Source organism: Microtus oregoni, unplaced genomic scaffold (genome assembly GCF_018167655.1).
Source record: "Microtus oregoni isolate MIOR12 unplaced genomic scaffold, Mior012 000056F_ref0000123, whole genome shotgun sequence".
Taxonomy (NCBI): Eukaryota; Metazoa; Chordata; class Mammalia; order Rodentia; family Cricetidae; genus Microtus; species Microtus oregoni.
Window position 1 is genome coordinate 169,338 of NW_024543832.1, and position 27,935 is coordinate 197,272.

The following is a 27,935-nucleotide window of genomic DNA, read 5'->3' on the forward strand; positions in this document are numbered from 1 at the left end:
CAGTGTAGTTGCCTGAACTTACAGTGGCTAGGTCTTGTCCCTCACACATGTCTGCCCCAGCTCTCCCATAACATCTAGGTCTAGTCCCTCAACCATCCACCTGACCCAGCTCCCCATAGCATCTAGGTCTGGTTCATCACACCCCCATCTGTCCCAGGTTTCCCATAACTGTCAGGTCTGGCCCCTCACATCCCCACCAGTCCCAGCTCCCCCATATCTGCTAGGTCTGGCCCCTCACACCCCTACCCGCCCCAGCTCATCCATAGTTGCCAGGTTTGTTCCCTCAACCCTCACCTGCCCCAGCTCCCCACAGTAGCTAGGTCTGTTCCCTTGCACCCCCACCTACTCCAGCTGCCCTATAGCAGCTAGGTCTGTCCCTCAAATCTCCACCTGATCCAGCTCCCCAAAAGTTGCTTAGTCCATTATAATCCCATCTGCCAAGCTCCCCCACAGTTGCTCTATCTGGTCCCTCACACCCCTACCTGCCCCAGCACCCCCCCCACAGTAGCTAGGTCTGCTCCCTTGCACCCCACCTACTCCAGCTGCCCTATAGTAGCTAGGTCTGTCCCTCACACCCCTACCTGCCCCAGTTTCCCCATAATAGCTAGGTCTAGTCACTCACACCCCCACCTGTCCATGCTCCCCCACAGTAACTAGGACTGATCCCTCAAACCTCCACCTGATCTAGTACCCCAAAATTTGTTAGATCTGGTTCCTCAGACACTTATCTGCCCCAGCTCACACATAGCTGCCAGGTTTGTTCCCTCACACCCCACCTTCGCCAGCTCCCCCACAGTAGCTAGGTCTGGTCTTCCACACCCCCATACACCCCCATCTGCTACAACTCCCCCAAAGCTGCTATTTCCGGCTCCTCGCACCCCTACCTGCTCCAGCTCCCCCACAGTAGCTAGGTCTGGTCCCCCGCACCCCTACTTGCTTCAGCTGCCCCACAGTAGCTAGATCTGGTACCCTGCACCCCCACCTGCTCCAGCTCCCCCAAAGCTGCTAGACCTGACTCCTCATACCCTTACCTGATCCAGCTCCTCCAAAGCTGCTAGATCTGGCTCCTCATACCCCTACCTGCTCCAGTTACCCCAAAGTAGCTAGGTCTGGTCCTCCGCACCCCCATTTGTTCCAGCTCCCCCACAGTAGCTAGGTCTGGTCCCTCGCACCCCTACCTGCTCCAGCTCCCCCACAGTAGCTAGGTCTGGTCCCTCGCATCCCTACCTGCTAAACCTCCCCCACAGTAGCTAGGTCTGGTCCCTCACACCCCTACCTGCTCCAGCTCCCCCAAAGCTTCTAGGTCAGGTCCCTCAGACCCCTACCTGCCCCAGCTACCCCACAGTAGCTAGGTCTGGTCCCCGGCACCCCCACCTGCTCCAGCTCCCCCAAAGCTGCTAGGTCAGATCCCTCACACCCCATCCTGCCCCAGCTCCCCCAAAACTGCTAGGTCAGACCCCTCGCACCCCTACCTGGCCCAGCTCCTCCAAAGCTGCTAGATCTGGCTCCTCATACCCCTACCTGCTCCAGTTACCCCAAAGTAGCTAGCTATGGTCCCCTGCACCCTACCTGCTAAAGCTCCCCCACAGTAGCTAGGTCTGGTCCCTCGCACCCCTACCTGCTCCAGCTCCCCCAAAGCTTCTAGGTCAGGTCCCTCACACCCCTACCTGCCCCAGCTCCCCCACAGTAGCTAGGTCTGGTTCCTCGCACCCCTACCTGCCCCAGCTCCCCCACAGTAGCTAGGTCTGGTCCCCTGCACCCCCACCTGCTCCAGCTCACCCAAAGCTGCTAGGTCAGGTCCCTCGCACCCCATCTTGCCCCAGCTCCCCCAAAACTGCTAGGTCAGGTCCCTCGCACCCCTACCTGCCCCAACTCCTCCAAAGCTGCTAGATCTGGCTTCTCACACCCCTACCTGCTAAAGCTCCCCCACAGTAGCTAGGTCTGGTCCCTCGCACCCCTACCTGCTCCAGCTCCCCCAAAGCTTCTAGGTCAGGTCCCTCACACCCCTACCTGCCCCAGCTCCCCCACAGTAGCTAGGTCTGGTCCCCGGCACCCCCACCTGCTCCAGCTCCCCCAAAGCTGCTAGGTCAGATCCCTCACACCCCATCCTGCCCCAGCTCCCCCAAAACTGCTAGGTCAGACCCCTCGCACCCCTACCTGCCCCAGCTCCTCCCAAGCTGCTAGACCTGACTCCTCATACCCTTACCTGATCCAGCTCCTCCAAAGCTGCTAGATCTGGCTCCTCATACCCCTACCTGCTCCAGTTACCCCAAAGTAGCTAGCTATGGTCCCCTGCAACCCTACCTGCTAAAGCTCCCCCACAGTAGCTAGGTCTGGTTCCTCGCACCCCTACCTGCCCCAGCTCCCCCACAGTAGCTAGGTCTGGTCCCCTGCACCCCCACCTGCTCCAGCTCACCCAAAGCTGCTAGGTCAGGTCCCTCGCACCCCATCTTGCCCCAGCTCCCCCAAAACTGCTAGGTCAGGTCCCTCGCACCCCTACCTGCCCCAACTCCTCCAAAGCTGCTAGATCTGGCTTCTCACACCCCTACCTGCTAAAGCTCCCCCACAGTAGCTAGGTCTGGTCCCTCGCACCCCTACCTGCTCCAGCTCCCCCAAAGCTTCTAGGTCAGGTCCCTCACACCCCTACCTGCCCCAGCTCCCCCACAGTAGCTAGGTCTGGTCCCCGGCACCCCCACCTGCTCCAGCTCCCCCAAAGCTGCTAGGTCAGATCCCTCACACCCCATCCTGCCCCAGCTCCCCCAAAACTGCTAGGTCAGACCCCTCGCACCCCTACCTGCCCCAGCTCCTCCCAAGCTGCTAGACCTGACTCCTCATACCCTTACCTGATCCAGCTCCTCCAAAGCTGCTAGATCTGGCTCCTCATACCCCTACCTGCTCCAGTTACCCCAAAGTAGCTAGCTATGGTCCCCTGCAACCCTACCTGCTAAAGCTCCCCCACAGTAGCTAGGTCTGGTTCCTCGCACCCCTACCTGCCCCAGCTCCCCCACAGTAGCTAGGTCTGGTCCCCTGCACCCCCACCTGCTCCAGCTCACCCAAAGCTGCTAGGTCAGGTCCCTCGCACCCCATCTTGCCCCAGCTCCCCCAAAACTGCTAGGTCAGGTCCCTCGCACCCCTACCTGCCCCAACTCCTCCAAAGCTGCTAGATCTGGCTTCTCACACCCCTACCTGCTAAAGCTCCCCCACAGTAGCTAGGTCTGGTCCCCGGCACCCCCACCTGCTCCAGCTCCCCCAAAGCTGCTAGGTCAGATCCCTCACACCCCATCCTGCCCCAGCTCCCCCAAAACTGCTAGGTCAGACCCCTCGCACCCCTACCTGCCCCAGCTCCTCCCAAGCTGCTAGACCTGACTCCTCATACCCTTACCTGATCCAGCTCCCCCAAAGCTGCTAGATCTGGCTCCTCATACCCCTACCTGCTCCAGTTACCCCAAAGTAGCCAGCTATGGTCCCCTGCAACCCTACCTGCTAAAGCTCCCCCACAGTAGCTAGGTCTGGTTCCTCGCACCCCTACCTGCCCCAGCTCCCCCACAGTAGCTAGGTCTGGTCCCCTGCACCCCCACCTGCTCCAGCTCACCCAAAGCTGCTAGGTCAGGTCCCTCGCACCCCATCTTGCCCCAGCTCCCCCAAAGCTGCTAGGTCAGGTCCCTCGCACCCCATCCTGCCCCAGCTCCCCTAAAACTGCTAGGTCAGGTCCCTCACACCCCTACCTGCCCCAACTCCTCCAAAGCTGCTAGATCTGGCTTCTCACACCCCTACCTGCTCCAGTTGCCCTACAGTAGCTAGGTCTGGTCCCTCACACCCCCACCTGCTCCAGCTCTCCCAAAGCTGCTAGGTCAGGTCTCTCGCACCCCTACCTGCTCCAGCTCCCCCACAGTAGCTAGGTCTGGTCCCTCGCACCCCTACTTGCTAAAGCTCCCCCAAAGCTTCTAGGTCAGGTCCCTCACACCCCTACCTGCCCTAGCTCCCCCACAGTAGCTAGGTCTGGTCCCCGGCACCCCCACCTGCTCCAGCTCCTCCCAAGCTGCTAGACCTGACTCCTCATACCCCTCCCTGTCCCAGCTCCCCAAAAGCTGCCAGATTTGGTGTCTCGCACCCCTACCTGCCCCAGCTCCCCCACAGTGGCTAGTTCTGGTCCCCCACACCCCCACCTGCTACAGCTCCCCCACAGCTGCTAGGTCTGGTTCCTCGCACCCCCACCTGCTTCAGCTGTCTCATAGCATCTAGGTCTGGCCAATCACACCCTCACTTGCCCCAGCCCGCATATAGTAGCTAGGACTGTTCCCTCCCACCCCCATCTACCCCAGCTTCCCCACAGCAGGTCTAGTACCTCACACTCCCACCTGCCCCACCTCCCACACAGTAGCTAGGTCTGGTTCCTCACATCCCCACCTTCCCAATCTCCCCTACAATTGTTAGATCTGGTTCCCACAGTTCTTGGGATTACTTAACCTTCTCCTCTGTTTCTGACACCCTGCAGTTGCTAAGCTTGGCCCCCTCTACTCCTCCACTAACCTCAGTTTTCCAGTAGCTGTTTAGCCTGCTGGCCTCTCCTCTGCTACCAGCTCCAGTTCCTCAGTAGCTGCCTAGTCACTCCCACTTGCCCCAGCTCCCTATAGTTGCCCAGCCTTGTCCCCGCAGCTTCTGGAGCTACCCTGCTCTTATTCTGCCTGTCCCAGGTGGCACCTGTAGCTGTTCAGCTTGGTATCCCTCACCTCCACTTGCTCCATCCCCCCATATGCCCACCAGCTACCTCGTAGCTACCATCCTTGGCTCCCCTGTAGCTGCCCAGCCTGATCCCACAGCTCCCGGGGTTGCCTTGTTCAGCTTTCATCTACTTTAGACCTCCTGTAGCTGCTCATCTGGGTCCCCTTTACACCAGTGTTATTCACTACACTCTCCTTTTTAACTGCCTGGCTTGGTCTCCAGGCTACCCTAGACCCCAGTCCTTTCATCTTCTGTAGCCCTTCAGTTACTGCTCTGCCCTGGTCTTGAGCTACTTGGCAATCCTGAGCCCCCAGTACTCTTGCTCCATTCCTTCTGTAGCTGGACAATTTGGTCCTCACATCTTCAGCCCCCTCCAGTTATGCAACCCTCCCCAGCTCCCTTGTAGCTGCTTTGACTGATCACCTAAGCTCCTAGTACGGCTCTGGTACCCAAATTCCAGCAATTGTCACAGTATCCTATAGATGCTCAGTCTGCCCTCCCAACTCTACCTGTTCTAAGCCTCCTGCGAAGCTTTTCCTGGTCCCTGGGGTTGCCCTGGATGCCTATTAACCTCACTTGACACAGCTCCCACCCTTCTGTAGCTCCTCACCTCGATTCCCGTATCTCCTCCACACCCATCTCACCTATAGCTGCTTGACTTGGTCTTCTCGACTCCCACCAGCCCCAGATTCCCTGTAACTGGTCTGCCAGGTCCTCTGAGCATTTGGAGCTATCATGACTCCTCATTTACCCTCCAGAGCTTTCTTGAAGCTATACTGCCTAGTCCCTGGGATCCTCTGGCAGGTTTCCTCCCATGTCCCTGGAATCCTCTGGCAGGCTTCCTCCCTGGTCCCTGGGATCCTCTGGCAGGCTTTCTACCATGTTCCTGGGATCCTCTGGCAGGCTTCCTCCTATGTCCCTGGGATCCTCTGGCAGGCTTCCTCCCTGGTCCCTGGGATCCTCTGGCAGGCTTCCTCCCTGGTCCCTGAGCTCCTCTGGCAGGCTTCCTCCTGCCCAACTTACCTTCTTTCATCTTCATTCCTGGAATCTGCTCTCCAATGCTGGTCTTGATTCCTGCACCCTAGGGCATCCACTCTTACTCTAGCTCTCTCCAACAGGTGTATCAGCCTTCCCAGATGAGCCCTCATACCTCCCCGCTCCCTCTTTACCAACTCTCTGCCCTCCCATTGCTGTCCTGGATTCCCTTTTCTCTGTTGGTTCAGCTGCCTTGGCTCCATCAGGCTCCAGGCCAGGTCAAGTCCATCCCCCAGGTTTCTGGGTCTATCCCATCAACTCCCTGAGGCATACTCTGGTGGTCTGTGGGTGTGCACAGGTTTCATGGTCTGTGCTTCTGTCCATGGAATCCCCGGAGACTGTCTGGTTGACACCGGCCTGCAGACAGACACCTTCCTTTAGCTACAGACAGGCCCCTCTGTCGGAGCTAGTCTGTCGACTCCTTTCCATCCTCCTTTGATGTGCTGTCTGCTAGGCTGTGGCTTTCTCCAGCTCTAGCCTTCTCTGCTGATCATATTCTCATGTTGGGACTCGTGAAGATGACTGCTACGCTTCTTGCTTTGGGTCTGGGTTCCTAGCAGTCCAGCTCTGAGCGCTGTCTTGTTTCTCCAGGATTCACAGTCCTTGACCCAGAGGTGTGAATGCCACGCTTCTCCCAACCTAGTACAGACTAAGAACAGGATTGAAACTGGGTGACACGGGACGCTTCCTGAAGTTCCTCTTTCTTCTGGTGGTTTCAGTGTTTGGGGTAGGGAGAGACAAGGGGGAGTCCAGATACGGTCTAGGTTACCTCATGTAGGGGCAGGTGAGGTGATACTCTTGAGACCCATAGAAGAAGGTGTGAAGCCTGGCTGTCACAACCTAGAGTTCCTGGATTGGCTGGGGCTGAGTGATTATGTCCACTCGCTCCTGATCATCTCACTGGAGAAGTCTTTCACTCAGCCTAGGTGGTAATCTCTGCCATTCCCTCTCTCCAGGTAGTGCTCTATCAGGAGATCCCGAAAGTATCCCTGTCTCAGGGAGTAAAACGAAGACCAGAGTGGGAGGGCAGAGTGCAGATCAGATGGGGAAGGGAAAGGGCTCAGGCCTCTGGCTGTGCTTACTAGGAGTGGATTATGCGGCAGCACCGAGAAGCATGGCAAAGGTCCAGAACTGGCTCTTAGCTAAATGAAGAGAGCAGAGGGTCTCTGGGACTGAAGCTACACGGGGTTCATTTCGGGGTCATGAATCAGAATTCTGATTCTGGGGTCTCACAGGAAACAGGGACCAAGAGGAGTACTCAGGATAGTTAACCCTATACTGGGAAGAAGAGAGCCCATGGGGACCAGAGCAGATGCTGCCAGGGTAAGGAAGGGTTTGGGGGTACAGCAAGGCTCTGTGACTGAGAATAGGGGCCAGTGTTAGAGGGAATAGAGACTGGCCAGGCTCATGAAGAGTTGGGGTACATTCCATCCTAGAAAACACAGGGCCGAATGGAGAAAAGGGCTTCTCTAGGTGAGACAGCATGCTCACTCATTCCTCTTTTTTTTTTCCCAGTCAGAACTATTGCCCTATCCGTCTATTACCCGGTTCCTATGGTGACCTGGGTTGCTTGGTCAAGGGCTACTTCCCTGAGCCAGTAACCGTGTCTTGGAATTCTGGAGCCCTGTCTAGTGGTATGTGCCACTTTTCTTCTGTCTTATAGTTCAAGCTATACTCCGTCACTATCTCAGTAATTATGCCCGCTAGCACCTGAACCAGCCAAACTGCTACCTGCTGTGTAACACATCTGGCCAGCAAGAAAATTACTGAGAGGATGTCCTGCAGAGAGAAGGTTCATCGGAGGTTAGGCTTATGCCATTCTCTTTCCTAGATCAGCCAGAATGAGCAGCTGTGTCCCGAGAGGGGACTTCAGTCCAAAGCACAGGAATTTCTGTGTGTCTGTCTTTGTTCAAGGTGCTTCTATTTGGAGAATAGTTTTCTGGGCTGGGTGTCCTTGTCTCATATCTTGGAAGCAGATGTGGACATGGGTCTTGACCCGCCAGCATCATTCAGAAGCAGATTGACCTGAGCACACATTAGAACTAAATGTTCATCTCCGTACTTTGGTGCTTTCTCTTCTCCAGATCCCAGTACCATTTAGCTTTTTTTTTTTTTTTTTTTTTTTTTTCTGTAGGACTCAGAGACCATGGGCTCAAACCTGTGCCGAAGTTTAGGTGAGTTGCTAGGCCTTGATCTCAGCTCCAGGAAGATGACTAGTGTCCTGAGTCACACTACATCAGAAGGTGGCCCAGGTGCTGACCCAGCTCCTCCCCTCACCAACTCCTGGTCTCCCGGCAGGATCATCATCTTCCCCCTAAATCACAAGAATGCACTTGTGCTCTCCCTGACTCCTAGGATCATGTGTGTGGTGGTGCGCACTAACTCGGATGACTCCAAGGTCCATTCCAGTTATAGCTCAGACTGCCCCCAGAGGAGTGGGGCAACAGCACCTTCTGTGTGGTTAGTGTCCTCAGTTTGCATCAGGACTGGCTGGAGGGTGAGGAGTTCAAGTACAGGACCAACAACGGGGCCTTCCAGCACCCATGGAGAAAAACCATCTCTAAACCCAAAGATGGGACTGTGTGGAGTGTCATGGGCATGCAGGCAGAGCCTGGAGTAGGCTGCTCTCTACCTTGACAATGACACACACACATGTTGTCACCTGTCCTCATAGGGAGCTGGCCTTGTGCTGGAAGCTTAGACCATGCCTCCACCCAATAGGAATGGATAACTAAGAACAAGTTCAGTCTGATCTCCATGGGCTTCCACCTGTGGTACAGCAATGGAAAGCTAGATCAGAAACTTTAAGAACACCTATCTCATCCTAGGCTCTTGCACAGCAAGCTCCTGTGGACAAGAACAGGCAGCAAAAGGGAACTGTTTACTCTATGGTCTAACAGGCTCTATACAACTACCACACAGAGAAGACCCGCTCTTTTTTTCCCAGATAAATGAATGCAGTGCTCACCCTTGCGTCCTAGGGGACATTGATGTCTGCCATTGCTTAGAGCATATGGGTCTTCCTGGCCGTGTCAAAGTCATCTCTCACAGGGGAAGGAGCTTGACTTTAGCCAATTGCTTCTTAGGCCCTCTCTCCACTTCGCTGCTTCTGAACACTATGACAGGATCCCTTTTGCAATCCCTCAAGAGAAGGAACACATTAACCTTGCAACTGTCAGTCTGTCTTTGTCCCCCTTCTGATCAAGTCTTCTTTTTCTTCTGTGATCTTGAAGAGGCATGTCTAGCCATGCACATACAGACTAGCCTTTAAACAACACACCCAACACAGTCAGCTCTGCCTGACTTGGGCTAGGTCGTCTACCTCTTGGTACATTCCCCATGCAGACAGAGTATACTCAATCTTTGGCCTCAAAAGGATTGAGGTCGCCTTAAGGGAGAAACTGTACAGATACTCACATGCATGTAGAATTTAGACGCATTAGAACCTGCCTGATGACTGTCACTCAGCCCACATGGCACCTGCACAGGCGTGTACAGTAGTGTGCACGAGCACTACACAAGCCTTCCACATTCATATGAGCACCCTAGTGTGCACGAGCACTACACAAGCCTTCCACACTCGTATGAGCACCCTAGTGTGCACGAGCACTACACAAGCCTTCCACACTCATATGAACACCCTAGTGTGCACGAGCACTACACAAGCCTTCCACACTCGTATGAGCACCCTGTATAGCACTCAGACCCAGCAGGATATCAGGCCCGCTCTTAGGCTCCTCCTCTTCGAGGTTCACGTATGGGTCAGCTGAGACAGATACAGCTGCATCCACACCAGCCCCACAGCACACCGCTTGGGTAAGGACCTGTGGAACTGATGCTGTAGACCTGTGAGCAGATCTTAAGGGGCCCATGGGCTTAGGCCTCTTTAACTTTCGCTGTTCTTACTCTTGTGAGTATTCTTAGTTTTGCCTTGGCAGGTGTGTGATTGTAGCTGAGTTTACTGGGAACAAAAAGTTGATAATTTTTCTAAAAGTTTCTACAAAGAAATTAAACCTCCCTACAGTTATTCGAAGGAACCGATTTCTCTGGTCTCCCCTGGCTGCCTTTGTAGTCATCCAGACTAAGCAGAGGGAACTCACTAAGGTGAACGATTCTGTTTATTTAACTATTCTAAAAAAGAGATAACAATATCCAAAAGAACTTAAGAACTTGGAAGACATTTTCTTTTCTTCTTCTTCTTCTTCTTCTTCTTCTTCTTCTTCTTCTTCTTCTTTTTGCTTTAATTTTTTTCCCATTTTACATACCAACCACAGTTCCCCCTCCCTCCCCTCCTCCAGCTTCCCCCCACTTTTCCCCCTACTTAACCCCCATCCATCCTCAGAAAGGATAAAGCCTCCCATGGGGAATCAGCAAAGTCTGGTATATCAAGTTGAGGCAGGGCCAAGCCCTTTCCCCCCATATCAAGACTGAGCAAGGTTTCCCTCCGTAGGGGATGGGCTCCAAAAAAGTCAGTTCGCGCACGAGGGATAAATGCTGGTCCCACTGCTAGTGGCCCCACAGACTGCCCAAGTCATAGAACTGTCACCCACATTCAGAGGGCCTAGCTGGGGCCTATGCAGGTTCTCCAGATATCCAGTGTCAGTGATATCTGACGCTAGCTCAGGTCAATGGCGAACAGTTTCTTACAAGATGGCATTAAGAACTTCTGGGGACACACAAGAAAAAGGTAGAGGAAATGAAAGGTCAGACATGTCTCTGGGGCCAGGACATGAATGGTTAAACATTTTTTTCAGATAAAACTCCAAGTTTCCTTGGAAGTAAAAAGTACACGTAGAAACTGCTAGGAAGAATAGAACTTTGGTCCCAAAAGTTAGAGTTAGGTAATGATGACCATTTTGAGAATTTATAAAGAATAGAATTATAACTGTTGTCCACATAAAAGTGATATACAGGGATAAATTAGCTTATACTTGAAAATAATATCCTAGGTTTGGCAGCATCCACTCAGCTGATTATAAAAATATAAAAAGTTTCACATTGATAAGGACTAATCATAAGGCTTGAATCCCTTTTTTGTAACCAAGTGTCTGTTGCTGGCTATGGCATAGTATGAATAAGATGTGCCTGGCTAGATGTAATCATTTGGCTTGCAATATAAAAATTAATGGAATGGGGTAAAGATCAATGATGTCAAGGGAGTGGGGAAGACAAAAACCAAAATGGGTAAATGATAATGATTCTTGGAAAATGATTAAAGAGAAGCATATCGAAACTGCTCATGTTTATTTGTATAAATAAAAATGGGTTATTTGATGCCATCAGTCATAGGCCAGTGTCTTCATTTTCTAAAACCTCACATCTCCGTCCTGTGGCTCAGAACCCCGCTGGAGCTGGACTCCAGCAATAACCCCCTCCCCACATGTTTGAGTGTCCTGGTTCACTCCCCAATGTGGACTTTCTCTGAAACCCAGGCATCACCAGGCACAGGCTCTGCCATCACTTTGGCTTTCTGAACTTGAGAACAGGCAGCGAGGGTCAGGGGTCAGGGGCCCCGACTCAGCCCAGACAGTCTCAGAACGGAGGGGTGGAGCAGATAGGCAGGGGCTGCTACACAGTCCAGGTGGCCGTCAGGTCTACTGTGTCTGGACTGGAGCAGTTGGGGGATCTTTGGCTGCTGGCCTAGAGAAGACAGAAAGGTGACCACAGGGAGTGTCTGCTGGCCGGTGCTTTCTCCTGAGTCTCCCTGTTGACCCACCTGCCATATAAGGACTTGCCCCGTCCCAACTTGTTGGAACGAACACTGACTGTCCCTCCCTATACAGAGCTGGAACTGGACGACAGCTGTGCTGAGGCCCTGGACGGGGAGCTGGACGGGCCCTGGACGACCATCACCATCTTCATCACCCTCTTCCTGCTCAGCGTGTGCTACAGTGCCACTGTCACACTCTTCAAGGTCAGCTACTTTATCCCTGCACTGCTTCCCATCCATCTCACCCAATGTCCCATGATGTCCTGTGCTGTGTAACCTGCTGCCCCTCCATGTCCTCACAAGACCCCACCCCAGCCTCATGCCATCATAACATCGTCATCATGCGGCTTCCATAGTGTTCCCATATTGTCTTCGTGCGTCCACATGGTGTCCCCTGTAAGCCCCTAGAGCAGTGGTTCTCAACCTGTAGGTCATGGCCCTTGGGGGAGGGGTCACATATCAGATATCCTGCATAGCAGATACTTAAATTGCAATGCATAGCAGTAGCAAAATTACAGTTATGAAGTATCAGTGGGATAGTTTTATGGTTGGGGATCACCAGAGCATATGGAACTGTATTAAAGGGTCAAAGCGTTAGGAAGGTTGAGAGCCACTGTCCTCCAGTAGCTTTGACGTTCACATGCTATCCTCATGTCTCCACCATGTGCTCACACGTCTGTATATCCCTGTTGTCCCATACTACAGATGCTGACCTCCAAGTTGTTCTCACTCTTTTCACACTCTGCTCACGTTCCGTCCTTACACTGAAGCTCCGTTACACCATGATGTTCCTTTGCTGTACCTTACTCTATCCCTGTATTTCCCACCTCCATCTTCTCCCTGGTCCCCACACCATCTGCCCAGCAGGCGCTATCTCTGGTTAATTCATAGAAATAGCAGAGCTATCTATGGTCAGTTCACAGAATGAAAGGGCTTGGTCAGTGATCTCATGTACCCTGCCCGGCAGGCGAAGCGGACATTTTCTATGCTGGTGGAAAGGAAACAGATGACCACTTCCAATTATAAGAACATGATTGGGCAGAGGGCCTGGGGAGCTTTGAGGGGCGCAGGACTTGCCAGGTGTTTTTGAAAAATCTCATCCGTTTCTCTTATCTGTGTGATACCTAGGCCACACTCCCTTCTGGACTCAGTGTCCTTTGACATTATAACTCTCTGTGCATTTTTTCTATGCAATGATCATGGGTGTCCATATCCCCATGAAAACCGAACGTTGGCAACAGGAAGATCCTCAGCTCCATGTCTGTGAGTCTATCAAGCTCCTGGTCCCTTATAAAGTAACATCAGGTCTCTGACCCCTAATGAACCTTCTGACCAGGGTCATATGTGAATTAGGGACTAGATGGACATCCAAGACAGAGTGTGACACAGGCCAATCATGTTCCAGAAATAACCTGTTCTTTGGACCCAAGTCCCAGAGATAACACATCATAGTAGACAGAGAACTAGGGGAGATGAGCCTGCTAGAAGGAGACTTTTCTCCAGGCAGTTCTTGTTACCAAAGTTTTCCCTGGTATAACTGACTAAAACAGACACCATCCAAATGCTGGTCCCCCCCTGAAGCAAACTTACAAACAAGCACAGTCCAATCATCATGACTGCCATATATCACACTAGGCTTTTTCATCTTTCAGAGTCTCAGAGATGAGTACCCAAGTTCTTCAGAGAAGCAGAACAAGTGGTGGATGATGGATGACAGAGGATATAAACAGTAGACGGTAGAGATAGAGGACGATGAAATGGGGTGATAGGCACGTAGACAACAGGGGGAGGACAGACAACAGACAGATGGGTGACACACAGAATAAAGCTCCAACTCCAGAAGGATGATTTTATAGACAGACAGAGACCTGGTTACAGACGGAATGGGGGAGGAACTGAAGACTTAAGGGACTGGCCACACAGTTGGGCCGAATATGTGGTTGATAAGTTTGATATACCTGGGACAAGCCAGCAGGATGGAAACTGAGGCAGGAGCTGATATTGTGAACTTGTAACGAGATTCTTCCTTCTCTGATGAGATGGTTCATTTGGCTGTCACCTTGACTGGATTAAGTGATGGCATTTCTCCTGTCTATGCAGGGCTTGCCAGAGATGGTTAGACCTTGAGAGCTCTGAACTAACCAGGGGGTCAGCTTGTTGTGGATGGATTAAGAATATGATGACATTATTGGGAGGTGGTGATGGAGGGCCTAATGGAGGGAGTAGGGTACTTGGGGTGTGCAGTTGGGACTATATTGAAGTGATAATTTTTCCTATCTTGGTTTCTTGTCCACCACCCTACAAGAATTGAGTGGAAAGATATTGAAGGGAAAACAAGGGGAACTTTATTTGCTATTCAGGGGAAATAATTCAAATAAGAAAGTAAAAATTCTGGGACCCTTGGCAGCAGCGGAATGCCTCCCCCCAGGAGAAGTCTGTGTTCCTGGAAAGCTTCAGGGTACCAACTGAGAGACTCTCAGAAAAGGGTACAGAGCAAAAGCTCCCAGAGGGCTTTGGGGTACCTTCTTGACAGCCTCTCCTCCCTGCCACGGATACACCAGATCTGTAAGGCCCTGTGAGCATCTGTGACCCAGCAGTGACCATCACCCTTCAAGCTGACCAGCATATCCCAGTGCCCTCTACGGCAGGACTCCAGTCTTTCCATAGCATTGTCCACCTTTCCACAGGCTTCCCATGGAGGCTCCCAACTTCAAACCCCAACTGCTGACCACAGCTCCGCATTAGCCCCACATGTCCTTTCTAAGAATCCATTTGTCATAGCAGAGAAAAATTAAACCTCTCTAGGGTCACTTGGCCTGGAGTGCTTGATCTCTGCTACCCCAGAGGCCTTGCTTGCTCCCCTAGTCCTCCCAAGACAGTCCTCAGAGCTTCACCCTTTGCCTGGTACTGGCAGTCTCTCTGTGCCCTGGCATCATCTCTGGCACTATTTCTTCTCTTATGTGTCCATCAGTATCAATTCGCTTCCTGTTCTGGCTCTAGGGATTGGAGGACAAAGGGCACACACTGGCCTCTGGAGAGCCAGATAAATGGATGAATGTAAGAGTGGGTCAGTGAGATGGCTTAGTAGGTAAGGATGCCAAACTCCATGACTGGAGTTTAATAAATGGATGAATGTAAGAGTGGGCCAGTGAGATGGCTTAGTAGGTAAGGATGCCAAACTCCATGACTGGAGTTTAATAACTAGGACTTACATGGTAGAGAGGACTGACTCTTGCAGTTCCTCTGGTTTTTCTGCGTTCAGTGGCATGTGCTCCCCAGCGCGCGTGCGTACACACACACACACACACACACACACACACACACACACTAAAAACACCTGAAACAATGAGTAGACAAATGACCATGCTGCTCAGCAAATGTCTCAAGGCTTACAAAACCATTTGAGACCCTGGATGACACCTTTCCCTAAGCCTGCCTACCTCAGCCTATTGGAGAAGTCTTCCTGGAGGGATTATGGCCATTGCTCTGCTTGACCTGAGTCACCTCTGGCTTTCTGGTTTGGTTTTTTTTTCCCATCAGAGACCCCATAACACAGCTCTGGGCAACCCTGGGGAACATAGAGTACCAAGGCTGGAGACTCATGGCCTGTCTTGGTGATGGAAGCTGCCTAGTTTGTCCTGAGAGTCTGTATTGGAGGTTTTCTCCAGCTAGAAGATAAAAGTGTACAATGATGCTGTGATACTCCTTTAGCAAACCCTTCTGGTGCCAAGGTTCTCAAACACAGCCGTAGTCTTGCTACGTGAGTTCCCCATCTTCACAGCAACACAAGGGTATGCTGCCGCATGAGTCCCTTCTTGTGTCATAGAAGTGTTGATTGAAATCCATCTGCTCCAGGCATGTGATGGCCTTGCTGCACTGGAGGACTGTAGGACTGTTGGTGGATGCCTTTCCCGGCACCAAAGCCACAGTCTGTAACAGCCTGTCACGTGGGTTGTGGTGGTTACCACGCTTCACAACTCGTCTGTATCAACAGCCTCCTCACAGGCAGCTTCTCAGCAGAAGCATCTGTTTCTAGCTGTGGTAACAAACAGGACACACGCTTGCCCACACCGAAAGCCAGGGCTCAGGCCTGCTCTAGGGCCTAGCAGACTCGATTTCTTCATTTTGAAGATGGAGTCTCTCACCTAGCAGAAACCAGATCCCAGTGCCCAGCTGGAAGGATGCTCAGTCCTCCAAGTCTCTAAATTGGTTGTTCTGTCCGTGCTGGGTTGCACTGAATATGTATTGACTGAGTTTATTCTGGATGACATACAAGGCCTCAAAAGAAAAATCGGGGTGCTGGAGAAATGGCTCAACAGTTAAGAGCACATGTTGCTCTTGTAGAAGACCTGAGTCTTGTTCTCAGGTTCTCAGTACCCATGCCAGGGGGTTCACAACCTTCTGTAACTCCAGCTTCAAGGGATCACATGACATGCCCTTTCTGGCCTTCACAGACTCCTATACACCTCTCTTTCTTCCTCTCTCTTCCTCCCTCCTTCTTTCTCTCTCTTCCTCCTTCTCCCCCCCAAAGAATGGGGAGGAGAGAGAGAGAGAGAGTTAGAGAGAGAATGAGAATGAGAGAATTTGGGGGGGGGTGTTGGTCATTATAAAGGGCCAAACACAAGTTAAGGACCAATGACATCAATAACCAGAGCAGAAGGAGTTATGGGAAATATATAATTCTCTGACTGTAAACAAATGCTTTCTCAGAATATACCCAGTCTAGGAACTTAAAAAGTAAGATGGATGGATTTGTGCACAGAGGAAAAGATGGGGGCACCTTTAAGGATAACTTACGTGGATGTTACAGGAAGAGAAAGCCCAGTGCAGGCAAACATTAAAAAGGGACTGTAGACAGCAAGGATCCAGCTCATGAGGTTGCGAAGGGGACAAGTTTCCATCAAGACTGACCTGGAGATCCATGTTACCTTCTCGAAAAGCCTCTGACTATGTTCAGAGGGAAGAAGTAATTTGTTTGGTGGAGGAAATTTCAAGTCAGTATCACACTGAGGTTGGGCACGTTTGTGACTCACTTTCATAGCCAGAGTTACAGTGAAAGCAGAAAGCAGAATGTAGAGATGAGGAAAATACGCTGTTTGGCAAAGACAGGAGTGTGAGCACAAGTACCTGCAGAAAGATAGATAAAGGATGCAGTCCTTAAAAAATGCATGTGTGTTTATGTGTGTCTATGTATGTGTGTGCATGAGTGTGTGTATGTATGTTTTTATATGTGTGTTGTGTTTGTGTTGAGTGTGTCCATGCATGTTTGTGTTTCTCTTTGTGTGTGCACATGCCATGGTGTACATATGGAGGTAGGAGGGCAACTTTGGGGAATAATTTGATTGTTTTCCTTCTACCACATGTGTCCTGGTGCCCAAGTTCAGTTCCTGGATTTTCAACACACAGGTTTTCACCATCACACTTCATGCATGGTGCCTTTGCCTGCTGAGTTATTCCTGCATTATTTTTCTTTACTGTTTGAGGATTTCACACATACATATACTGTTTGATAAAATTCATCCCATACCTCCTCTTCTATCCCCACCACATTTTCTTCCTAACTTTATGTGTCACCGAGTGAGCATGCGCCCACGCTCTCTGTTCTCGACTGTGGATGTGACTAGCTGCCTCAAGTTCCTGCTTTCCCTGATCACAGCGACAGACTGCAACCTCAAACTGCAGGCTGAATAAAGCTGCTACCGCTTCTGTTTTAACACAGCAACAGAAATGAAACTAAGACACTTGCAACGGTGGATTGTACACTTGAGCTATGAGACAAAATCGAAGTTTTCATTCACTATTCATTGCTACTATCAGAGTAGCAAAATTATCCCAGGCCCAAATGGTCTCTAAAATAAAAATCTCTATGACTTATCTCCCTTACTTTGTAGGGAGGTTGGTTTGGTCACATAAAGCAGAAAGTCTGTGGAGGATTAAACTGTTTTCCTCAGGGCTAAGGCAGAGTTGTCCTCTTGGTGCTCCAGGTTCCATTGCCTTCACTCCCAGTTCTGTGTCCCGAGTGCAGAGCTTTTCATCAGTTGTCCAGTGTCCATGACCGAAGCCCAGGTCCATGCATCTCTCTGTGTATGAGGCACAGATTCACTGCCTCCTCTGTCCACCTCCCTTTGGTTTCCATGGCAGCAGTGCCATTCTCGGGAATCTGCTGCTCCTCAAGTCTTGCCCAGCACCATACGCTGTGGTGGCATAGGTCAGTTTGGATTCTGCACCGCCTGTAGCTGTGCTGAAAAGATCCTCTCCTGACCAGTCCAACCCAGCTGAGCTCCCTCGTGTAGCCACAGCTAGAGCTTATATAGATAAGAACAGTCTCTAACCATCAAGGATATGCCTTAGGACATGTCGGCTACCAAATTCCACCTGAGAACTCACTGCCCAGCCAGCACCTGGCACAGACTCTTGGGGTGTCAACTAAGGAGGTCTTTGATTGTGTATCTTCTCTTTCCATGGATGCTAATCCTTATATTTCAGAAACATCTTCCTGGGCCCAGATATCCCTCTACAGGGATGCGTCAGGCCATGGAGTCTGTCTGTGTCTCCTGTTCTCCATGTGAAGACAGAATCCAGCTGTGGTAGGACACAAACTCACGCAGCACCAAGACACTGGGCAGCCTATAGGAAGGGTGTTATCACTGAGCTAGTGGGAGAGGATTACCATGGACCATCTTCTCCACAGCATGAGCTCCGTCTACAATCTGCCTTTGAACCCGAGCATATGCTCAGCTGATCCTGGTGTAAATATCTGCTCTGTGCCTACTGCCTTGACCTCCATCCTGACAGCTATGGTCTGAAACTGACCCCGAAAGTGTCTCATCCACATCTCACCCTTCCCTAACTAGCAGACATTTGGAGGATATTTGGAATATAGCTGAGCACTGGATGGGTGAGATGTTGGGATATCAGCATGGAGGACATTGTATGTAGAAAAGATATGAACTTTTAGGGGCCATTGGGCAAGCTATCATGGGCTAGATTCTGTCCTCAACAGATTTACCAGTTGATATATAGGTCCCTAGGACTTAGACTGTGCCTATGTTTGCAGACAGGATCTTTTCTTTTTCTTTTCTCGAGACAGGGTGTCTCTGTATAGCTGCTCTGGCTGTCCTGGAACTTGCTTTGTAGACCAGGCTGGCCTCAAACTCAAAGAGATCTGCCTGCCTCTGCCTCATGAGTGCTGGGATCAAAGGCGTGCACCACCATTGCCTGGCACAGACAGGTTCTTAAACAGGGAAGTTATAGTGCGGGTTAGGGTGTGCCTCCTCCAGCCTGACTGTGCACTTATGAGGAGAGATGGGGACACACACACACACAAACGCACACACACGGATGGCCTGTGAGAACACGGAGGAGAAGCCAAGCAGAGCCCTGCTGAGAACCCACCCTGTCAACACCTGGTCTGGGGCTTCTACTAGGACTTGAGACAATAAACATCAGGTATGGAGGCAGCTGAATGAATCCCTGTCCTTTGCTGAATCCATAGCAGCTCAATGTCACTGAAGGCCACATGCTTCTCAGTTTGTGTGTCTGGTTTGGAGGCTTTGCCTGGCCAGCTTGGAGGACACCCTGGGCTTCAGGGTAGCCTCAGGCTGGGAAGAAGCTACTTGTAGTGAGGAAAGGCGGAGGGCCTCGTGGTTTGAGGTGGCAGAGCTAAGCCCAGCAGTGAAGGGCCCACTAGGGAAGCCTGGGAGAACACATGACCAGGAGAGAGGTACAGGGGCCTGCATGGTTCACTGGGCTGCCTAATTGTACCTTGTTCCTGAATGTCAGGGCTGGTCCACATAGGAAGAACACAGTGCTTGTAGAATTTCTAAAGAATGTTTTATTGTCAAAAAACAAAAACAAAACCGAACAAACAAAATCAAACTAGAGAGAGATCTTAGATGTATCAAGGATCTCCAGGAAATCAGATGAAGCCAAAGCCCCAAGCCCTCTGAGAACTTCCTCCCAGTCATGGAATGGCAGGTACCCACTGTGTCTTCATTGGCTGAGAAATGATGGAGAAGCAGGCATTGGGCCTCCGTAGATCTACTCCACACATCAGTAGATAGTGCTTCAGGCCATGACAATTCCTTGGGCTTCTCCTCCAACTCTTATTAACTGCTGTAAGTGTCCTGAGCAGGTACCAGGCCTGGAGTATGAGCCTGCTGTACCATTAATCTTTTCCGTGTCCCTTGACTACGATTGCTCTTTGCCTTCTTTCTTCTGGACTGATTGGAACCTGCTCATCAGGCCCCTCTCCAGGAGGCCCTTGCTGGTCACCCAGCCCCTGAACAGTGTCCTCTGTGCCTGTTCCTGCCACAGCCACATAGAAGCCATGAAGTCCAGGCCCTCTTCTGCTAGGTGTCCAGAGTGTAGTTGAGATATTCAGAGAGGGGGCAGTGTCTGGGTCTCAAGGCTGTGGGGTCAGGGTATGAGAATCCAGTATGTTGAACCAGTGTCCAGAAGAGGGATCCACACAAGGAACCCAATCTTTGGAAGGCTCTCAGGTTCCAAGACCCTGAGAAACACAGGCCTTTTCCTTATCCCAGCGTTCATGGAATAGGTCAAAAGGAGCCTGGCTGGACATAGGCAATGCAAAGGCCACTGGAATAACTCCAGTGAGCTTCATCTGGGTCATGGTCGCCTTGGTCCTCCTGGCTTGGTTGAAAGATGTCTACTCTTGGGGATTTGAAAACTGCCTCTTCTGTCAGGAATCCCTGTGTTTTAGAGGATAATTTGAACATGGCTGGCTCCAAGGTTGGTCCCTTTCCAGTTGGACACAGACAATGTGGGCACTTGTCTCTTCTTCTGTGCCAACTGTCTGGATACACTGTTGAGGAAACTATGGCCCTTCTGGCCCCATCCAGTATCTTGGCTGCTGCTGTGATGGTGTTTTAGGTCCTGTTGGCTGTTTCCTGGGACAGAATATACTCTTCACATGGTCCTCCAACGAGGGAAGAACTGAGGGTGGCTGGGTCTCAGGGTTAGAGGATAGTGAAGCATGTGTGGGCAGTGTGATCTGAGTTAGGCTGATTGACATGGTGGACAGGATCCTTCTGGGCCCAGGAAACCCTCTGCCCATTATAGGAGATGGCCTAAGGCCCTTGTCCGATCATGTTCTTGTAGTCAGGAGCCAGTGTCTGCTTCAGTCCCATCACTGAGGAGAAGATCCACTTTACCTGTGGGGCAGGATGGGGAAGACAAAGGTCAGGCCTGCACTCTATCCTGTGGGTAAACCAAGGACTATCTCACCTAAAGTCCCCTCTATACAGGTAGGTGAGTACCCACTGCTGGAGCTCCTCTCAAACCATGTTGGAGTCTGGAGGACAGCATGGGGACCAGAGGGGATAGAAGGGGGTGTATGTCGGGGATACAGTGTGGGAATAGTATGGAATAGAGTTTTGGACAGCATGGGGCCAGGCTGAGGATACAACATGGGTCAGTGTGCAGACAATGTAGACACTGAGTAGGGAGGATGGTGAGAGAGTGGGAGTGGGGTGTGGCAGAAGGACAGGATGAGCGATGAGGTGAGGATAGCGTGGAACAACAGGTACGTGATACATTATAGGTGAGTGTAGGGACAGCACAAGATACAGCAGCGTGGGACACCATGGGGAATAGCACAAGGCAGTGTGGGAGCAACACAAGAATTAAGAGGGTCATTGTAGCACTGGTGTAGGGACAGGGCTGGGGACAGCACGGGAACATTATGGGGCAGCAGGGTTCAGTGTGCGGACAGTTTTGGGAGATAACGGGGTTAGTATGAGACAGTAGGGTAGCATGAACGTACAGACATCGACATGGAAAAGCACAGTGGCTAGCAAGGGACAATGTGGGGCAGCATGAGGACAGTATAGGACAGAACCGAGATAGTTTGGTGCATCGTGGAGATGGCACTGGACATTGTGGAGTCTGTGTCAAAACAGCAGGGTAGACAGCATTGCAAGCATGTAACAAGTGACAAATAGCATGGGACAGCGTGGGGCCTAGGACATCACAGGGATAGTGTGGGGGACCGTGTCATGGAAGCAGTGTGTCAACATGGGGCAGCAAGCAAAGCCATGGGGCACTGGGGGGACAGAGTAGAGACAGCAAGAGGACAAGCTGGGAACATGTAGAGGTGACATGGGACAGTATGGGGACAGCATGGTGACGGATTGGAAGCAGTGTGAGGACAGTATGGACACTGTGGGGACGGAAGGTGTGGCTGACCTTGAAGAGTGTGACCGTGGCACTGTAGCACACGCTGAGCAGGAAGAGGGTGATGAAGATGGTGATGGTCGTCCAGAGCCCGTCCAGCTCCCCGTCCAGGGCCTCAGCACAGTTGTCGTCCAGTTCCAGCTCTGGACAGAGAGGGGCAGTCAGTGTTCGTCCCAACAGGATGTAACTGGGAGGGATTCCCTATGTGGCAAGTGGATCTGCATGGAGGCAGAGGAGAAAGGGCCAGCTGGGCTGGGCCAGCAGACCCTTCCTGGGGCCAGCTTTATTTCTGCTCTCTTTGGACCAGAAACCTCAGTTCCCAAAAGTGTTCCACTTTTGTTTCTGGGCTCAGGCAGACACACTAGACCTGATGGCCTCGACTGTGTAGGAGACCATTCTGTTTGCTCAACTCCTTAGTTCTGGGACTGGCTAGGCTAGTCAGAGCCTGCGACTCTTGTGGGTAGTGACTGTGTAGCTTGCCTGGTCTTTTGCTTGTCCTCTGGAGTGATGGCAGAGTCTGTGCCTGGTGCTGCCTGGACTTCAGACAAAGTCCACACTGGGAAGTGAACTGTGTTATACAGCTTTGGAATAGTTGCGTGAGGTAGGCCTGAGGTCCAGGGACAGACTGGGCTTGAGAGGATTTTTGTGTGTAAGAGGAGGGTGTGGGCATCTTCGGCAGAGAAATGTTGTATCTGTCTCAGTCGACCCTCTTGTGTATGCTGAGGAGGGCCATGTGAAAAGACCTGATGCCCTTTGAACTTTGAGTATTGTGCGAGATGCCCACATGAGGGCCCAGTTGTGTGTGCATGTGTGTGTGTGTGTGTGTGTGTGTACATATGGGCCTTGTGGGCTGGGTGTTGCCAGCAGATTGGTTCTAATAGGTCTGGATTCATGTGAACATCTGACAGTCTCTCTCATGGGCAGCGAGAGATACCTTCGTTCTCAACATATGGCAAGACCTAGCCCCTGCAAAGCTTCCTGGATCGAGCAGAGGTACAACCGGGTCTGTCTGAATGCCTATGACCACATATATTTTTTCAGTGCACTCAGAGATATCCTTGGACAGGGAGGGAGGCAAGGACAGACTGAGGAGATGGGGTTTGTGTGTCCCTTTCTTCGTGGGTGTCTTAGGTGCATCTCTGGGCCCAGAACAGATGAACTGCTAGTTAGAGGGAGGGCAAGTGAGAGACCCTGCCTAAGGATAAGCCTTTCCAGTGAGGAATAGGTTCTTTTCAGGCCAGGCAAATTCAAGAGTGCTGAGTCTGGCAGTACAGGCTCACATTTTTTCTCCCTAGTGTTAATTCAAGACCTTAAACCCTGGAGTTGCCACAGCCCATGACGTAGGAATATTCTATGTGTCAGAAAGAACCAGAACATTTTTGCAGGGTCCCAGGGCAGTGCTGGGTGCTTTATTTACACAGTGAAGGGGTGGAGGTGGGTATCAGCATCCCTTAGGACCAGAGGGCTCACAAGACACTGGGCTCATTTACCAGGAGTGTAGGAGAGATTCTTCTCTGTGTGGTGGTTGTGCAGGGCCTCGTGTACCACAGAGCAGACGAAAGTATCTCCACTCTCCCAATCACTCTTTTTCACATCGAACTTGCTGTAGAGGAAGAAAGACTCATTTGTGTCCAAGACGGGTGGGGTGTTCTTGTAGTTCTTCTCTGGTTGTCCATTCCTCTTCCATTCTACATCAATGTCTGCAGGGTAGAAACCCGTTATCATGCAGGTGAGACTGACTTCATTCTTGGTCAGCTGCTCCTTGGGTGGGGGCATGGTGTATACCTGTGGAACGCGAAGTTGCCCTGTGGGTACAGAGAATAAATAGTCAGCACAGAGGTCACTGACAGGGTAGAAGTCTGTTCATGTATTGCTGCTACTACATCATCCACTTTGCAATTCTCACCCATAGTTTTGGAGATGGTTTTTTCGATGGGGGCAGGGAAGTCTTCCCTGTTGACCCTGCATTTGAACTCCTTGCCATTTAGCCAGTCCTGGTGTAAGATGGGGAGGACACTGACTTCTCGGAAGGTGCTGTTGAACTGTGGCTCCCGGGGCTGTTTCTGAACATCGTGCACTTCCTTGCCATCTACAAACCAGCTGAACTGGACCGCGGGATCATCCTGACTAATGTCCACCACAACACATGTGATCTTGGGTTCCAGAGAGATCGTGAGTACATCCTTGAGCTTTGGTGGGAAGATGAAGACAGATGATATTTCTGGGCCTGTAGATGAAGAAGAAAGACGGAAATAGGCCAATACCTGGACCATTCTTGAATGTGGACACTACTTAGGTCACTTGTATACAGGGCTGGAGTAAATGGCCTGTAGACTTACCTGGACATGTGCAAGGCTTGCAAGGGTCTGACCCATGCCCTGCAGAGAGAAGACTGAGTGTTACTGGAGTTTGGAGATGAGAAGGCACCAAGATGCAAAAAAGGGAACACAGACAGGATCTCCTGCTACCCTGAGCTGATGTTCGCTCCCTGGTGATGGCTGCCCAACCTGATTGGTCTAGGTAGGCAAATGTCTTAAGCCTGAACCACTCTTCCCCTGCTCGTTCTCTCACCAATTTTCTTGTCCACCTTGGTGCTGCTGGCCGGGTGGGCGACATTGCAGGTGATGGCCTGGCTGGGCCACATGCTGGAGGGCACAGTCACTGAGCTGCTGAGGGAGTAGAGCCCAGAATCCAGGACTGATGGGAAGATGTGCACGCCGCTGGTCAGGCTTCCAGAGTTCCAGGTTACGGTCGCCGGCTCAGGGAAATAGCCCTTGACCAGGCATCCCAGGGTCACTGTGGAGCCAGTTGGGCCTCCACATGCAGGAGTCAGTGGATAGACAGATGGGGCTGTTGTTGTGGCTGCAAGAAAAGGGGTCTATGTAGTCATGCTGTCAGACATGGCTGACCCAAGCCTCTAGAAGGCCTCTTCTTTCACCCCTCCCAAGGCTCTGGTTCTCTATATGGTATAGGCAATATCCAAGAATTGGCTTGGTGAATGTCAGGATCACCAGGTTAGGTCAGGCCTGAGGTACTTTGAGCACAGACCCATTCCTAATACACTTTCAGAAAACTGCCATACCAGCTGTCTACTGTAGGTCCCCACTCTTTGGTCTCTTATGCCTAGGCCATATGGCTTCACACAATCAGGGCAATATTGAATGACAAACTGAAGCCAGCACAGTCTTGCAGTCTGTAACCCCTTCTTGGTATTGCCTATCCAACCATGTTGGCTCTTGCCAACTCCTAGGCTGCTTGCTCCTGCCTTGGTGGGTTGGTGGTTGACTGATGGCCCATGTTCCTAGGTTCCCTGAACTCTCCACAGTCCCAGAGCTCTGGCCATAGCTTTGCTGTGAAGATGGTGTCTTCTCTAGTTGACTTTGAACTAAGTAGGGTTAGCACTCTCTCTCTACTCCTGGGTCTGGACCCGCATCTTGCCCATCCACAACCTTCTCTACCTATTCCCTCTCAAGTCAGTCTAGGCTCCTAAATGTGTACTCTTGGCCACTTCTTTGTACCATATCCTCTCCTCTTGCCTTCCTTTCAGCTCTTACAGTTCACCACCAACATTCCCACCTTATAGGTTCTCAGTGCGGGCAGCTCTGTCCTGTCCTGTCCTGACTGGCCAGCACCTTGCTACCTCCCTGCCATGTAGTCATACTGATGAGACCCTGGTGAGCTCAGTCTTGTTCTTCACACTGTCCTGGGTTTTCCCTTTGCATGGTACTTGTGTTGCCAGATCCTAGAGAAGTCCCTTTCCTTTTTCAGCATCCTTCAGCCTTTGAAGTTGGAAAACATCCCCATTCTTCATGAAGCTGGCCAGAACCACTGTCCTCTCTATCCTTGGTTCCTCCTGTTATCTCCAGAGCTTTGCTGGTCTCTCCTACATCTTAGCTCTGACATCCCCTTTCCAGGTTCTAGACGTCACCCTCTCTTTCTTCTGTAAGTTGACCCTGGGTATGTATGTTGTTGGCACAGGTTTGGTTTTCCTGCTTCCATAACCCCCTAGGATCATAGCTAGCATCCCTGACTCGAGAGCTGCAGTCCATACAGATCCTTTGGTAATGCCAGCCCTAGGACCCTTGCCTATCTGGGTTCTTGCTTGGCCAGAGGCCCTTTCTGACTCCTCCACCCCCAGGACTGGTTATCTCTAAGCCTTTAGTTGTTCTTGCTGCTTTCATCAGTGCAGCTCTTTCTGCACGCAGTGCTCCTTTAGTTTTCTCTGTCCTGAGTATCTCAGGTGGCCCTGTTAGACCTGATCCACTTTCCTGTCTGCCTCTTGCCCTCTATGCTCTTGGGACTGCCTGCTGCCTATCCAGCCTTCCCCTAGCCCCAATATCGCCTGCACTGGGCTTGCTTCCTGAGCCCCTAGGGGTACCTCTCTCTCCCAAGGAGTTTCCTGTTCTGCCCTCTTCTCTCCCTTATGATCTCCTGGACTCTGTGGGCCTTGCAGGCTTCTACTGATTCCAGTTCCAGAATTTTCTTGCTCTACTAGGCCCTCTTTGTTCTGTTGGATCAACCTCCCTGATTTCACCTGCCAACATACCTTCAGGCCTGTCCCCATCACAGCAGACAGTTGGATCAGCTCCAGCCTTCACCTCTGGGCTTTTTACCCTTCCTAGTTTCTCCTTTTCTCACTCTCAGTGTGAAGTAAGGATAGTTGAGCCCTCCCCTCTGTCATTGGTCTTCTACCTTGCCTACCTTTTCTTTTTCTTTTGTTAAATTTTTATTCATTTTACATGCAAAACACATTTTCCCCTCCCTCCGCTCCTTTCTCTCTCCCCACTTCCCTTCACCTCTCCCCAAGCCACCCCCTATCCTCTCCTCAGAAAGGGTAATGCCTCCCATGGGGAGTTAACAAAGCATGGGACAGTCAGTTGAGGCAGAACCAAGACACTCTCCCCTGCATCGAGGCTGAGTAAGGCATTCCACCAAATGGAATGGGGTCCAAAAAGGCAGCTCATGCACCAAGGTTGATCCTGGTCCCACTGCCAGGGGTCCCACAAACAGTCCATTGCCTACCATTTCGACGCAGCCTCAAACCCTGCCCTTGGTACCCAGCAGAGTGATTTTTACGGGCAGTTAATATAGCTTCTGGCAGTATACAGGCCCTGCTAGGGTGGTCTGGGAGGCTCCTCAGTCTGCTCCCCCACATTCTCACCTGCCTGGTTTCCCTTTGTTTAACAGCTGGAATATCTTATACTCTCACCTACCTCAGCTCCCCAGTACCTGCTCAGCCCATGCCTCCACCCTCACCTACCTCAGCCCCCCAGTACCTGCTCAGCCCATGCTCCCACCCTCACCTACCTCAGCCCCCCAGTACCTGCTCAGCCCATGCTCCCACCCTCACCCACCTCAGCCCCCCAGTACCTGCTCAGCCCATGCCCCCACACCCTCACCCGCCTCAGCCCCCCAGTACCTGCTCAGCCCATGCCCCCACACCCTCACCTGCCTTAGCTCTGCTGTAGTCTGTTTTCCTACTTGCTATGCTTACAGGCTTCTTTAATCTTCCAGAACTCCTCTCCTGTAACTGCCCAGACTGTTTTCCCATATTCTTATCTGTCTGTAGTTACTCATCCTGGGACCCGACACTCCCACCTATCTCATGCCCTGTGGCTGCTCAGCCTGACTTCCCACATTTTCACCTACTCCAGGTCCTCTTTAGCTGCTCAGCCTGGTCTCCTATATCCCTGTTAACTCCAGCTTCCATGTGGTATTGTTGTATCCAGCTCAGCCTGGATACAACAATACCACTGACCTCAGCTCCCCTGTAGCTGCTCTGCCTGGTGTGCTGAACAACCTCCTGCCTCAGCTCCCCTGTGAGCTGCCCTGTTGGCTCCCTGCACATCCTCCAGCCTCAGCTCCTCTGTAGCTGCCCTGATGGCTCGCTGCACATCCTCCTGCGCCAGCTCCCCTGTAGCTGTGTTTGCCCGGATCCCTGCACATTCTCCTGCCTCATCTCCCCAGTAGCTGCTCTGCCTGAACCGCTGCACACCTCCGGCCTCAGTTAGCTGTAACTGCCCTGCTGGCTCCCTGCACATCCTCCTGCCTCAGCTCCCCTGTTGCTGCTCTGCCTGGATTCCTGCACATCCTCCTGCCTCAGCTCCACTGTAGCTGCTCCTTCTGGCTCCCTGCACATCCTCCTGCCTCAGCTTCCCGGTAGCTGCCCTGCCTGGATACCTGCACATCCTCCTGCCCCAGCTCCCCTGCAGCTGCCCTGCTGGCTCCCTGCACATCCTCCTGCCTCAGCTTAGCTGTAGCTGCTCCTTCTGGC

General features: G+C 51.8%; 1 gene segment (V, D, J or C); it reads right to left on the bottom strand.

The window, feature by feature from the left end:
- Window positions 1-20,556: 20,556 nt before the first annotated feature.
- On the bottom strand, window positions 20,557-27,702 carry LOC121438463. The segment is given in 6 exon segments: window positions 20,557-20,640; window positions 21,674-21,804; window positions 23,152-23,466; window positions 23,568-23,888; window positions 24,233-24,523; window positions 27,462-27,702. Coding segments are annotated over 6 exon segments (1,383 nt in total).
- Window positions 27,703-27,935: the final 233 nt, after the last annotated feature.